Source organism: Octodon degus, unplaced genomic scaffold (genome assembly GCF_000260255.1).
Source record: "Octodon degus isolate 3935 unplaced genomic scaffold, OctDeg1.0 scaffold00072, whole genome shotgun sequence".
Taxonomy (NCBI): Eukaryota; Metazoa; Chordata; class Mammalia; order Rodentia; family Octodontidae; genus Octodon; species Octodon degus.
Genome location: NW_004524648.1, coordinates 659,733 through 673,277, shown reverse-complemented (window position 1 = coordinate 673,277; position 13,545 = coordinate 659,733). Strand labels below are relative to the sequence as shown.

The 13,545-nt window shown below is 36.7% G+C and overlaps 1 protein-coding gene across 6 annotated transcripts in view; it reads left to right on the top strand.

The window, feature by feature from the left end:
- Positions 1-13,545, top strand: part of Pafah1b1 (platelet activating factor acetylhydrolase 1b regulatory subunit 1) — an 83,718-nt gene that overhangs the window by 45,729 nt on the left and 24,444 nt on the right. For all 6 annotated transcript variants that reach the window (XM_004635329.2, XM_023719889.1, XM_023719888.1 and 3 more), the window contains 3 exons: positions 8,180-8,264; positions 8,893-8,967; positions 10,024-10,230. In XM_004635329.2, the coding sequence (XP_004635386.1) occupies positions 8,180-8,264; positions 8,893-8,967; positions 10,024-10,230 (367 nt within the window). The remainder of the gene's footprint in view (positions 1-8,179; positions 8,265-8,892; positions 8,968-10,023; positions 10,231-13,545) is intronic.

The following is a 13,545-nucleotide window of genomic DNA, read 5'->3' as shown; positions in this document are numbered from 1 at the left end:
TTTTTTTTTTTTTTTGCGGAACCAGGGATTGAACTCAGGCCCTTGCGCTTGCCAGGGAAGTGCTTATTCCACTGAGCCATTTCTCCGGCCCCACTGTAAAGTTTTAAATGTCAGCATTCACTCTATATTTTGATCATGCTTATATGAATATTATGTAGTGAAAGCTGTCTTTTCCTTATTTCCTTAGAGTGCAGCCTAGGAAGACCTTCACTAATCACAGTTACTTAAATATTTTTATTTTTTTGGGCTGAGGAAATAGCTCAGTGGCATAAGTGTCTGCCTGGCAAGCACAAGGACTGATCTTGAATTTTTATTTCTTAGAGCGTTATTATTTTTTAAAACAGTTACAAAGTTTTTTGAGAAAGTAAGAGTGACGTGTGAAGTAAAAACTGGCTCTGCAAAGTGAGCTTGGACCGAGTAAAGAGAAAAGGTTAGAAGCAAAAATAAAAGTGCACACTGTGTCTGAGAAACAATGTGAGCTTTTACAGAAAGTTACAATAGCGTGTTTATTTTTAAAATAATGTCTAAGTCATCTTGAATTGATGTTTGTGAATTATATGAGGAAGGAATACAACTGCTTTTCCCCTGAATCATTATCCACATGTTCATACATTTACAGAGTGGCCTTTTTCCTTATTAATGTCTAAGTACCTTCTTCAAAGCCTTGTATTGGGTATGGATTTGTGTTTCTAGGAGCCAGAATATCACTTTTAAAATTATCATAACTTTATGATAATTCCAGTAAGTTTTTTTTTAAAGTTCTCTAAAATTGGGCTTTTCAAGATAAACTTTAAAATAATTTTACCGATAAGTTTTAATAATTTAATAAATGCCTTACTCATTTTAAGAATGGGGTAAAGTAATTTGGAGGTGGAGCCTATATTACCTTTCTTCCACTGGTAGCCCTTGTACCCTTTCTCCACAATTATTCCTGTTATCATTTTGCATTAGTGTAGTACATTTGATATAATTGATGAACTAATATGACACATTATTATTGATTAGGATTAGTGATGTAGCTCAGTAGAAATGTTTGCTATTACTAAACAGAAGGCCTTAGGTTCAATCCCCAGCCCTTGCAAGTGGTGAGAGGAGGGTGGAAAAGAGGCTACATTATTTTTAACGTAAATCCATACTTTACTTTAGAGATCACTCTTCTGTTGTATTTTGACAAGTGCATAATGCTGCATACCCACATTAACAGAGTATACAGCCTTATACAGAATATACTGCCCTAAAAATTTCTTTGTTCCTACTAATCATCCTTCCCTCTCTCCAAATCATTAAGAACAGCTGATACGTTTTTACTATCTTCTATAGCTACTGCCTTTTCAGGTTGGCTTTATTCACTTAGCATTTAAAGTTCCTCCATGTTGTTTCATGAATGTAAATGTACTTTTACACTTTTTTGTCTTTTTAAACTAATGCCAGCTTTTTAATTTGTTTTTTTTCCTGGCATATATTTATTTGAATACTATATAAATTCAGCACTTATTAGAAAGTGGTCCTGTTCTTTCCACAGAAAGTGAAGCTCTAACCTCCCTACATACTAAATAATAATATATTATAGAAGCTCACATTCATGGAGTTGACTTAGATGCTAGGCAGATAGTTTCAAGGCTCAGCTTTCGGATATGTTTCATTCTATTTTAAACCTTTTGACTTAGCTTAGTTGAATACTGTGAAGCTGTTAAGTTTGGGTGTTTTTTTTTTTTGAGGGGTGGGTACTGGGGATTGAACTCAGGACCCTGTGCTTACCAGGCAAGCACTTATTCTACTGAGCTATCTCCTTGGCCCAGTTTAGGTGTTTAAGTCCAGTTACTGTTTACGCTCCTCTGTGTGAATTAAAGTTCTGTTAATGCTGAACAAATTTCTTTTTGGGGGGAGAAGGGGAAGGATACCTGGAATAGAACTCAGCAACTTGTGCTTGCCAGGCAGGTACATGTGCCACTGTACTATCTCACCAGGCCTGAACATATTTTTTGTCTGGCTTATGTATGGGAGTTCTATTGTGTGTGTGTGTGTGTGTGTGTGTGTGTGTGTACATGTGTGTTTGTTTTCTGGTACTTGGAATTGAATGCAGGGCCTTTGAGCTGATCTACGCTTCCAGCCCTTTTTTTATTTTTTGAAATGCCGTCTTACTAAATTGCCCAGGGTAGGAACAAAATGGTGATCTTCCTGCTTCAGCCTCTCAGAGCACTGGGATTATAGGCACACACTACCAGAACTCAAAGTGAACCTCCTGGTTTAACCTCCCCAGTACTGAGATTATAGACATGTGCCACTGACTTATCTTTATGCTACCTTATGCTTCACTGGCAATATTTCTAGTACGTACTAGATTTGTTAAAGCAGTAATAGTGATTGTTTCTATTTCTCTGCCTTTGAACTTTATTCATATATCTCAAGCTGGATACCTCTTGTTTGTGTAAGATAATATCTGGATTGGCATGAAAGATATCTTTTGGAAGAGGGTACTAACTGTGACTCCAGGTGTGTTCCTGTTTGTGAACTTGCTTGTTTGATCCTGTCTGATCTTCTGTGTCCCCTCAGTCCTGCAAACATTAGATTCATTGGACCATTGCAAGACACTCTTTAGAATGGTGCACATTATCTCCAGTGGTGTCCTAAAGTACTGTGCAGTTTAAGAAATATACTGTTGTCATTTGAGTTTAAAAGAGCCAAGTTTGATTCCTAGCTCTACCACTTGTTATCCAAAAGTCAGTGAAACTCAGTGTTTATTTACTTATGAAAACACCTCTCATTTCAGTCTCTTCTAATGCATACTGATTGATTTTTCTACTCCAAATTAAATTTCTAAGAAATGTTGGAAATCTTGAAATAGTCTGCTTTTCTTGTTGGTGTTATCTGATCTTTTTATAGGGTTGTTATGTGATTAGTAGTTTATAGCATTCAGGGAAACTTAAAATCTCATAGGCAGTAGTGGTGGGGTGTAGTGAGTGATAATGTTACTGCTGCAAAATATTACCTTGTTAAAAAAAAAAATGAAGAGTGTGTAGAGGTCTGCTGAAGTTCTTAACACTGAATCCTGGGATTGTCGTAAACTTAGAATAGTTTACAAAACAATCTTCCTTATAATAATAATAAAAGATAGCAATAAAATCTTTGGCACTGTGGTACTGTTCCATATTTCAGCCTTGTTTTTGTCTAGCTAGAATCTGTTTATTTTTAAAATAATGTCTTAAATGTTTTTATTTTCTTGGGCTGAGGAAATAGCTCAGTGGCATAAGTCTCTGCCTGGCAAGCACAAGGTCCCCAGTTCAATCCTTGGTACCACAAGGAAGGAAGGAGTGATCTTGAATTTTTATTTTCTTAGAGCATTATTATTTTTTTCTTTTAAACAATGACAAGAACTGGGGAGATGGCTCAGTGGAATAAGTGCTCCCCTGGCAAGCGCAAGGGCCTGAGTTCAATCCCCGGTTCTGAAAAAAAAAAGAAAGTTTTTGAGAAAGTAAGTGTGAAGAGTGAAGTAAAAACTGGCTCTGCAGAGTGAGCTTGGGCTGAGTAAAGTGAAAAGGTTAGAAGCAAAAATAAAAATGCACTTTTGTTTTAACCATTTTCTCTATATAGAATTTCTGATTTTGGCCAGGGGGACAGCTCAGTGGTATGTATATACACCTGCCTGGCAAGCACAAGGTCCTGAGTTCAATCCCTGGTACCAAAAAAAGTGAATAAATAAGTAAATAAATTCAGATTTGGGTCTACTAAGAATCATCTTACATGTGAATTTCCTTCTAATTCTAGTCTTTCTCTCCTGAAGTTGAATAGATTGATTTAGTTGTGGGTTTTTGTTCTGTTTTTGTTTTGAGACAGGATCTCACTATGTAGTATAGATTGATCTTGAATTTGCTTATGTAGCCCAGGCTGGCACCGAATTCACTGTGATCCTCCTCCCTTAGCCTCTGGAGTGCTGGGATCACAGGCATGCACCACCATACCTGGTTAATAGGTTAATTTAAATCATGTGAAGAAGTTTAATACATTATTATAGACTTGTACCTTGATGTCTACTTGCTTATTTTAAAGGAGGTAAGGGGTCAACAGTTGAAATTAGAAACAAACCCTAGAAGAAGTTTAAGGCCTTTAAAGTTTACAGAATCTTCAGTTCTTTACTCTTCTCTTGCTTTCAGTAATGTTTGTACACTTTGCCACAGTTAAAAGGTTCCACATTGACTGGATCATATAGTTGGCTTAGATACTGAGAAATGCACAACAGAGATTTTTTCATTGTATTATAAACTTCCTAATCATTTACTAGATACTCTCCTTAAACTTCACTACTCTGCCCGAAATGCCAGTATTTTACATCCTTATTTCAAACATTATTGTGTTTAATGGATTATTGTATTGAGGAATGCTGAGGATGCTTTAAGTTCTGAAAGTAGATGTGTATAGTCACCAGGGACCTCTTAGTAGCCAGACTGCTTGAATACTTTTTTAAGCTTTGCATGTTTTGCTGCTCTCAGATCTTTGTAATTGTTGCCCATGTGTAGTTTTGGAAATACTTTTAGTTGGATTGCTGATATTCTTTAATTCTGACTTTACCTTATTAGGTGCCTTTATATCCTCACAGCTTCTTAAATACTCTGTCGTGGTGCTATCCTTTATATTCTGGTCATATTTTTTTTTTCTTCCCATTTTACATCTTCCTGCATGTCTTTGATTACTTAGGTGATTTGAATTGTTACTATCGGTTAATTTCCTCAAATTCATTCTTTCTCTTAGATCTCTTTTGTACTTCTGACTTGTATGGCCAGTATTTCTTTAAGATGATAAATAGGAACACTTTCAAAAGTCTAGAAGTAGACAATTGTTCAAATCAAATTTAATAACTATATCATGGAATATCATTTGAGCTTTATTATCTGATAATATAAATGAATATTAAGAACTGTATTGAAATTAGCAGGCTAATTTACTCTTTAGAAAGATCATAACTGAGAGTATAGCTTAGTGTCAGAACAGAGGCCCTGTGTTCTATCTCCATTACCATACATAAAGTTTCAGATTTTGAGACATTTTGGATTTTTGATTAGGGATGTTCAACCTGTAGTGGTAATCCCAATATGTTTGAAAAAAGGAGTATTTATTTTGCATTTTTCTCCAGTATTGTCATATGGAAAAGTATCATCACTTATTTATCTTTCCTTGACAAAAAATGTTTATTGCGGTCATAGCTGTTAAAATTTGTCCATGTGCAGCATACACAAATTCTCTGGTATATGAGCTTTCATGTTAGGAGCTGTGTATTCAGCAAAATTTGAGGTGTTAGATCTTTACCAGGAGTGAAATGAGGTAGGAGTGTTAAATATAATTACTGAATACAGTGTTTACTCCTGATATTTCCCCTTTATTTATTTGATAGATGTTTTTTGATTAAAAAAAAATCATGAAGTGATTTTTTTTTTTTAAGGTTCATTATCTCCCTTTTTTATTTTGGGATATCTGATCCCAAATAAAGTCTGACAACATAAACATTTAATTATGAAGGAGCCACTGCTTTCTTTGTTCTAACTTTGAAAGCCTGAGTAAAACTACTAGTTGGCTATTAAAAAGTAGGTTTTGATCTGTAAAAGAATTCTTATTAGTAGAATAAATTCAGGGTTTCATATGAGTAGTACATCAACACAGAATCATAATAATTAAGAATTTATCTCTCCTTTACTCCTGTGTCTGTGTGATGTACTAACTTTATAATTATTATACTTTGATTTTTAGCATGCCAGTAATTACAATTGTTGTCATTCTTTTACTATTTTTCTTCACTTTTTTTGGTTGCTATTTGTTTTAACATACCACTGAAGTTTAATCTCACCAATTCTATCATACTATGGAAGAATATTTCTTAAAGCATTGGATGGGCACTAGCATTGACATGTTGTTGGTTTTTTGTTTGTTTGTTTGTTTGTTTTGTGTAACTGGGGATTGAACTCAGACCCTTGCGCTTGCCAGGGAAGCGCTTATTCCACTGAGCCATCTCCCTGGCCCCTAGCATTGACATGTATGCAAGCATATTTGTAGCTCTCTTTAAAATTCAATTATGAGGGCCGGTGAGATAGCTCAGTGGACTAAGCACCTTCTTTGGCAAGCACAGGGTCCAGGGTTCACTCCCTGGTCCTGCATGCCACGTCAGCACACTGAGCTGGCAACAGAGTCCCAGCGTGGTGGTGCACACCTGTAATCCCAGTGCTGGGGAGGCTGAAAATAGAAGGATCACCACAAGTCCAATCTGCGTAGTGAGAGCCTGCACCAAACACACACACACACGAATATTCTTAGCATTGTTTGTAGTAATAACAACATCTATCTCTAGGAGTGTAATTTTAATTTAAAAGGCAGATTTGTATTTACTGATAAATAAAATTGATAAGCCAGGAGCAAGGGCACACACCTGTAACTACTTGGGAGGCCTTGGAGGTCGGACAGAGTGATCACTGGTTCAAGGGCAGCCTGGCAATTTAGTGAAAACTATCTCAAAATAAAAAGGACAGTGGGCATAATTGCTCAGTGGTAGAGCACTACTATGTTCAACCTCTAGTAACAAGATGGGGGCATAAATGGTACATAAAATGTAGTTTATATGACACAGTAATGTGCAGTTTGCTTTAAAAACAAGTAGCAATTGTTTCTAGAATAGTACAGTTATTTGTATTTTTAGTTATATATCTGGTAGAACTATAGAGCACTAATAAAGTAACTTCCTCAGGGATAGAAGATTGGCAGTCAAGGACATGTTACTATATATTTACATATTTAAGATTTGATTAATTTGTATATGAACTGCTTTTTCCCCCACTTTTGACAGTACTAGCCTTTGAACCTATGTGATTAGCACAAAACTGTCCCACCATTTTTAATTTTTGAGACAGGTTTTTAATTGCCCAACACTCAGGATCTTCCCTTGTGCTTTGTGCTTCAGTCTTCGGGAGTGTTGGGTTACAGGAATGTGGTACTATGCCAGGCCTTAGCTTTTATTAAATTATTTCAATTAAAAATAAAGTAAATCTTAATCATTTTTTACTATGGTAGAAATGCTCAAAAATTTTTATTTAGACACATTGAAATAGGTTACTTTAGGAGGGGAGAGGTGCCAGTATTCTTTTAAAGGAGAATGAAAGGGCTGGGAGTACAGCTCAGTAACCTAAGTGCCTGCCTAGCAAGCACAAGGTCCCAAGTTCAATTCCCCAGTACCAAAAAATCAAAGGAGAATGAAAGAGAAATATGTAAAGGTATTTACTAATTCACTTCTCTACTACTCAGGTTTTAATTCCAAATACCTCATTTTGTACAGTACTAAGTTAATAGCTTGTCTTCTAATTTTTTTCCCGTTTATGTATTTGGTACAGGGTCTCACTATGCAGCTTGAACTCATGGTGATCCTCCATGAGTTCAAGATCCTTCATGAGTTTTCAGACTCTCCAGCACTGGGATTACAGGAATGCCCCAACATGCCTGGATTCAGTTGCCGGTTCAGCACACCGTGGCATGCAGGACTGGGGATCAAACCCTAGCCCCTGCCCTTGCCAAAGCAGGCACTTAGTCTGCTGAGCTATCTCACTGGGCCCTAGAATTCATTTTGAAGACTTATTATTTATCAGTGCATACCTGTAATCCCAGCACTCAGGAGACTGAACTAGGAGGATCACTGTGATTTTGAGGCCAGCCTAGGGGGACACAAAGTGAGTTCAAGGCTAGTCTGAACTGCATAATGGTACCCTGTCTTAAAAAGAGATCAAAATAAATATATTTCTAAAATAAAGCACTTACAGTTTTATCAGAATATTTCTCTTCAAAATTAAATTTTAGTTCAGTCTTTGAGTATTACACAAAATAGAAAAAGGTAAATGTAAACATTAGCAAAGTTGATGGTTATTATTACAGATTGACATAAGTCATCTGTTGATCTACAGAATACCCACAGCTTATAAGGTAAGCAATAAGTTAGAAATTTGTAAAACTCAAGAATAATGTGATCCTGTGCATACACTGTGACAAAGAGCTAAATGGTAGATTTATCCATTTTTTGTGAAATACCAGTGTGGTTTGGGATGAAATACTCTTGAAAGTGTCTTTAGGCTTATCAGATTTTTAATAAAATATATGTTCTTCAAAATAAAAATGAGATTATTTTTAGAAGTTGTTTAAATTTTTTTTCCAGAAATCGCGCTATAGCAGATTATCTTCGTTCCAATGGCTATGAAGAGGCATATTCAGTTTTTAAAAAGGAAGCTGAATTAGATATGGTATGTTTGATGTTTATTTATAATATAGTTACTGAATTTTACTCAAGTATCAGTAGTTAGCAGTTAGATCACCTCTTTACAAATCTTGTCATTTTTGCTATTGTGTCTTATTAGCATTAAACTTGATTTTCGTGCTTTTGAAATATTTAGTCTTGGGCCAGCCAGATAGCTCAGCGGATTAAAGCCCTGCTTAGGCAGATGCACGGGCCAGGGCAGGGGCCAGGGGTCAAGGGTTCAATTCCCAGCCTGTAGTGCCAGCTCCGCGCCCCCCCCCCCGGGGGGGGCATGCTGAGACAGCAATTAAGACTGGGTGTGGTGGTGCACACTTGTAGTCCCAGCGCCTGGGAGGCTGAAAACAGGAGAATCACTACGAGTCCAATCTATGTAGTGAGACCCTGTGAACCCCGTACTAAATACATTAAAAAAAAAAAAAAAAAAAAAGTCTTCAGTCATTTTTGAGGGGGGGGGCGGTGGCCAAGGATTGGAACTTAGGGGCTTGCATTTGCCAGGTAGGCACTTATGCCACTGAGCTGACCTTGGCCCAAAATACTTAGTTTTGATGATGATTTATATGGATTGAACTATTATGGCAAAGGCATTTTTAAAGGATTCTCATGTTTTCCTCTAGAATGAAGAATTAGATAAGAAGTATGCTGGTCTTTTGGAAAAAAAATGGACATCTGTTATTAGATTACAAAAGAAGGTAACTAGGTCTTTGAAGTTGTATTCACTGTTATATTATGCTTTTGTATATATTATTCTTCTGCATTAATAACTGATCTTGAAAAAACAAAGCTATATTTTCTGTGCTTCATCAAGGTTTGGACTTAGATATTTGCTCATACACACTAACTCATACAACCAGAATTATTGACTAGGTTGAATTTTTCATAATCTTGAATTTGAGAAATTGATGCTGAAAGAACTCATTTGTGTCCTTAGAGGGGAACACATGTAGAGCCAGTATGGTATTGGGAAAGAAGCACCAAAGCGTGCTCTTAAATCCTTTTCATCTGTGAGCTTTCATTTTTGTCTATAAATTGAAGGCAACAAATAATATTAAAGATTTAATATGTATATGCAAGCTGAACATGGTGGCGCATGCCTATAATCCCTACACTCCGGAGGCTGAGGCAGGAGGATCGTTGTGAGTTCAAGACCAGCCTGGGCTACAAAGTGAGTTCAAGACCAGCCTGGGCTACAAAGTGAGTTCAAGACCTGCCTGGGCTACAAAGTGAGTTCACTGGCAGCCTGAATATAGCAAGGTCCTGTCTTAAAAAGGTGAGATATATATATATATATATACACACATACATACATACATGCATACACATGCAGTTGGGTGTGGTAGCTCATGCCTATAATCCCATTACGGGAGCCTGAGGCAGGAGGATCAATGAATTTGAGGCCAGCCTATGCTACAAAGTGAGTTCAGGGCTGGCCTGAACTGCATGGTAAAACTGTGTCTCAAAAAGAACAAAACACAAATAAGACAATGGTATTTTTAATTTTATATTATTTTGGTGGTATATTAAGATTTTATTTAAATCTATCAAATGCTTTGCAGAATTTCTTTCAAGTTTCTTATATATAGAGATGGAAAATGAAAGCAGTTTTTTCTTCTGTTCCCTATTTTTCTTTCTGCTTCTCCTTTCCTCTTGCCCTTTCTCTTCTCATTTTGTTTTTCTCTCCTTTCCCCATTTTTTTCCATTTCAATTATCAGAATTTATCTGTAGTTAACTGCCTCTTCCTTCTCAAGGTTATGGAATTAGAATCAAAGCTAAATGAAGCAAAGGAAGAATTTACGTCAGGTGGCCCTCTTGGTCAGAAACGAGACCCAAAAGAATGGATTCCCCGTCCACCGGAAAAGTATGCACTGAGTGGTCATAGAAGCCCAGTCACGCGAGTCATTTTCCATCCTGTGTTCAGTGTTATGGTCTCTGCTTCAGAGGATGCTACAATTAAGGTAAGTATTTGTTAGAAGCAAACTTGAAGGCCAGACAGGGTAGTGCATGCTTGTAATCCCAGGAGGCAACAGGATAGTTGCGAGGTCAAGACTGACTTGGGCTACAAAGTGAGCTCAAGGCCAGCCAGCCTGAACTGCATAATGAGACCCTGTCTCAAAAAGACAGGAGGGGGGACAAAAACTGAACTCTTAGTGGGGCAAAGGAAAGATTCTGAAAATGACCTAAACAGAAAAATAGGGGAGGCTCTTTGAAACTGTGAGAGTAATTTGACTCTGAACTTTATAAAGACAGTAAAGTTTTGCTATAACTCCTGAGAGGCTTGCTGTCAGTAAGCTTACTAATGATTTTGAAAACATGATTAAATAAATTCATTTGAATAAATTTAGTGTTGGAAAGTGAATTATTTTGTGTTTGAATATATTTTTGTTCTTAGAGAATGAAAAATGTGTTCCTTTTAAATAAAAATAATACGTAGTGTATAGAGCTAGTATTGCAGGGGTGAATACATTCTGCAAGAGAATTTTAGAACAAATTATCTTTCTAGCCATCTTTAATCTAGACACAATAAAATGATAGTTATATAAACCCTGCATAGAAAAATAATTAAAATATTGGTAGGTCCATTTTCGTGCTTATTTCATTTTAAGTTTCAGTTGTAAAGGTTTAAGAAAATGTGAGTTAGCCAGCCATAGAGGAGATGCATAGCTATTATCCCAACATTTGGGAGGCTGAGGTAGGAAGATCACTGTGAGTTCAAGGCCAGCCTTTGCAACATAGTGAGTTCAAAGCCAGTCTAAACTGCACCAAGACCCTATCTCAAAACAAAGAAATGTTGAGTCATTTGTATGTATGTCATAGAAGTCTAGCATAAAATGCAGGCATTACTGAAATGTGATTATAATTAATCGGTTCTTCAAGTTAAATATTATTTTACATATTCCTTACATGGCTTTTCTATTCTTTTTTTTTTTTTTTTTGTGGCTGGCTTAGCCTGCCTCGGTCCCTGTGCTTGCCTAAGCAGGTGCTTTAGACCACTGAGCTATCTTGACAGCCCCGTACATGGTCTTTAAAAATAGATAACGGGGCCAGGGAGATGGCTCAATGGAATAAGTGCTTCCCTGGCAAGCGCAAGGGCCTGAGTTCAATCCCTGGTTCTGGAAAAAAGAAACAAAAAACACACAAAAAAACAAAAGTTACCGTATCTGGTTACATACAGAGAAATACATATATGCATATGCATGTAGACACTTGTATATGAGCACAATTACATTCCTACATGTGGAAATATACAATGAATGTTTAAATTTTTTTTTTCTTTTCAAAGTTTTATTGATAATGAGACAGCAATGAGACAGTTTCAAATCAAATCGGAAGTACAGTTTCAACAAATAATACACTGCATATATTCTTCTTAGATGAATGTTTAAATTTTAAAAATTATTCAAAGACATTTGCCATTAATCCCCTTCAAAATACTTCTGTTTGGGGCTGGGGAGATGGCTCAGTAGAATAAGCACTTCCCTGGGAAGCACAAGGGCCTGAGTTCAATCTTCCACTTCCACCAAAAAAAAAACCAAAAAGCAAAAAAATTCTGTTTGCTTCTAACATACCCTATTGTTCTTGTCACTCTCTGAAACAGTTCTGGAAGTCCTTTTTCCTGAGGGTCTTAATGAGGTACGTATCAAAAATACGGTGAATGCTGCCTCCAAGTGCCATCCAACAAAAAGGCAGGCTAGTTAAAAACACCACAGTGTGTTCTCACCCACCTTATTTAGGGGATCTGGCGTTGTGGGACTAATGGCTCTTCTTCAGAGTCTCAATGATCATGAAATGGAAACGTTTTAAGTGGATTCAGGCCATCCATGCAGCCATAACAGCAGAACTACAGACACTTGCAACTCTAATGCTCAGCATTTGCACCCTGCAAAGCAGATCAGTGGTTGCCTGGCACCTGGCTTTATCCTGTGTTCCATCTTGTGGACTGGTAATCCATGGGATAGGCTATGTGGCCAGATAATTGTAAGGGAATCTTAAAATTATATGTACATCATAGGCTGAAGATAGTGCGTCAAATACATTAATGTTACTTTTTATTTGTGGTGATGAGGATCAAATGCAGGCCCTTGTGTGTGTTAGGCAAGCATTCTACCACTGAGCTACAACCCCATCTTCATACTATTTATTTTAAACATAGATAGGTATGTATTTAAACTACTGGCTTAATAGTCTTTTGACCTTGTATACTAAAAAAATAATGCAACCATGAATTATGATGTCTAGGTGAAGAGATTAGAAACTTTTCACTAAGTAGAAAATGAAGGTTTAACTACATTTTGCAGTATTGGTATGAAACCACAAACAACTGTTAATACACTGTCTTAAAAATATCTGTTGAGTCTACTTTTAAAATATAGCATGTAAGTCTTGAAACCTTTTTTAAAAAATACCACATAGATTGAGGATGTAGTTCAGTGGTAGGGTATTTGCCTAGCATATGCAAGGCCCTTGGTTCAATTTCCAGCACTGCCTGCCTACCCAATACCACAAGTACTTACAATTTTTCATTTTATTTATAGTGGTTTTACTAATGAAATTCAGTTAAAGGCCAGGCAAGGGGGTGCACATCTATAATCCCTGCACTGGGAGGCTGAGGCAGGAAGCTCACTATGTTTGAGGACAGCCTGAACTAAGAAGCTATCTCAAAAAGAAAAAAAATTCAGAAAAAAATTATAAAAATATAACTTTATCTTCTGACTAACATTTCTTTTAGAAATGCCTTTTGTTTCATCATTTATAATGACTCTAAAATGATCATTATAGGGTCAAGGATGTAGCTCTGTGACACAGCACCTACTGAGTTTGATTCCTGGTACCCCGGCCCCCTCAAAAAACCATTTTATTTATACTATACATAGAAACTTTATTAGAATAGTTTGTGTGGTCAAGGTTACTGGCTTTGGCTTCATGTCCCAACTGCACTATAATAGTTAATTTTGATTATGGACAAGTGTCTCGGTTACTGTTTGGACAAAGTTCACAAAATTAAGGAAGAGGTTTATTTAGCTCACAGTTTGTGGAGGTTTCAGTTCATACTAGGCTGGCTCCAAGGCAGAGTGGCACATGGCAGAGGACAGCAGTCCTTGGTGGCAGAAAATAAGAGCAAAAAGGAGGAGCAGTGGCAGAGAGCAAGCCTCTATCCCTTCCTTCTATTGCATTCAGACTATTTACCTCAGGGTGGATATAGCACTCACACCTATAGTCCTAGCATTGGATCATGAATTAATCACAACCTCTATTTTTTATTTTATTTTATT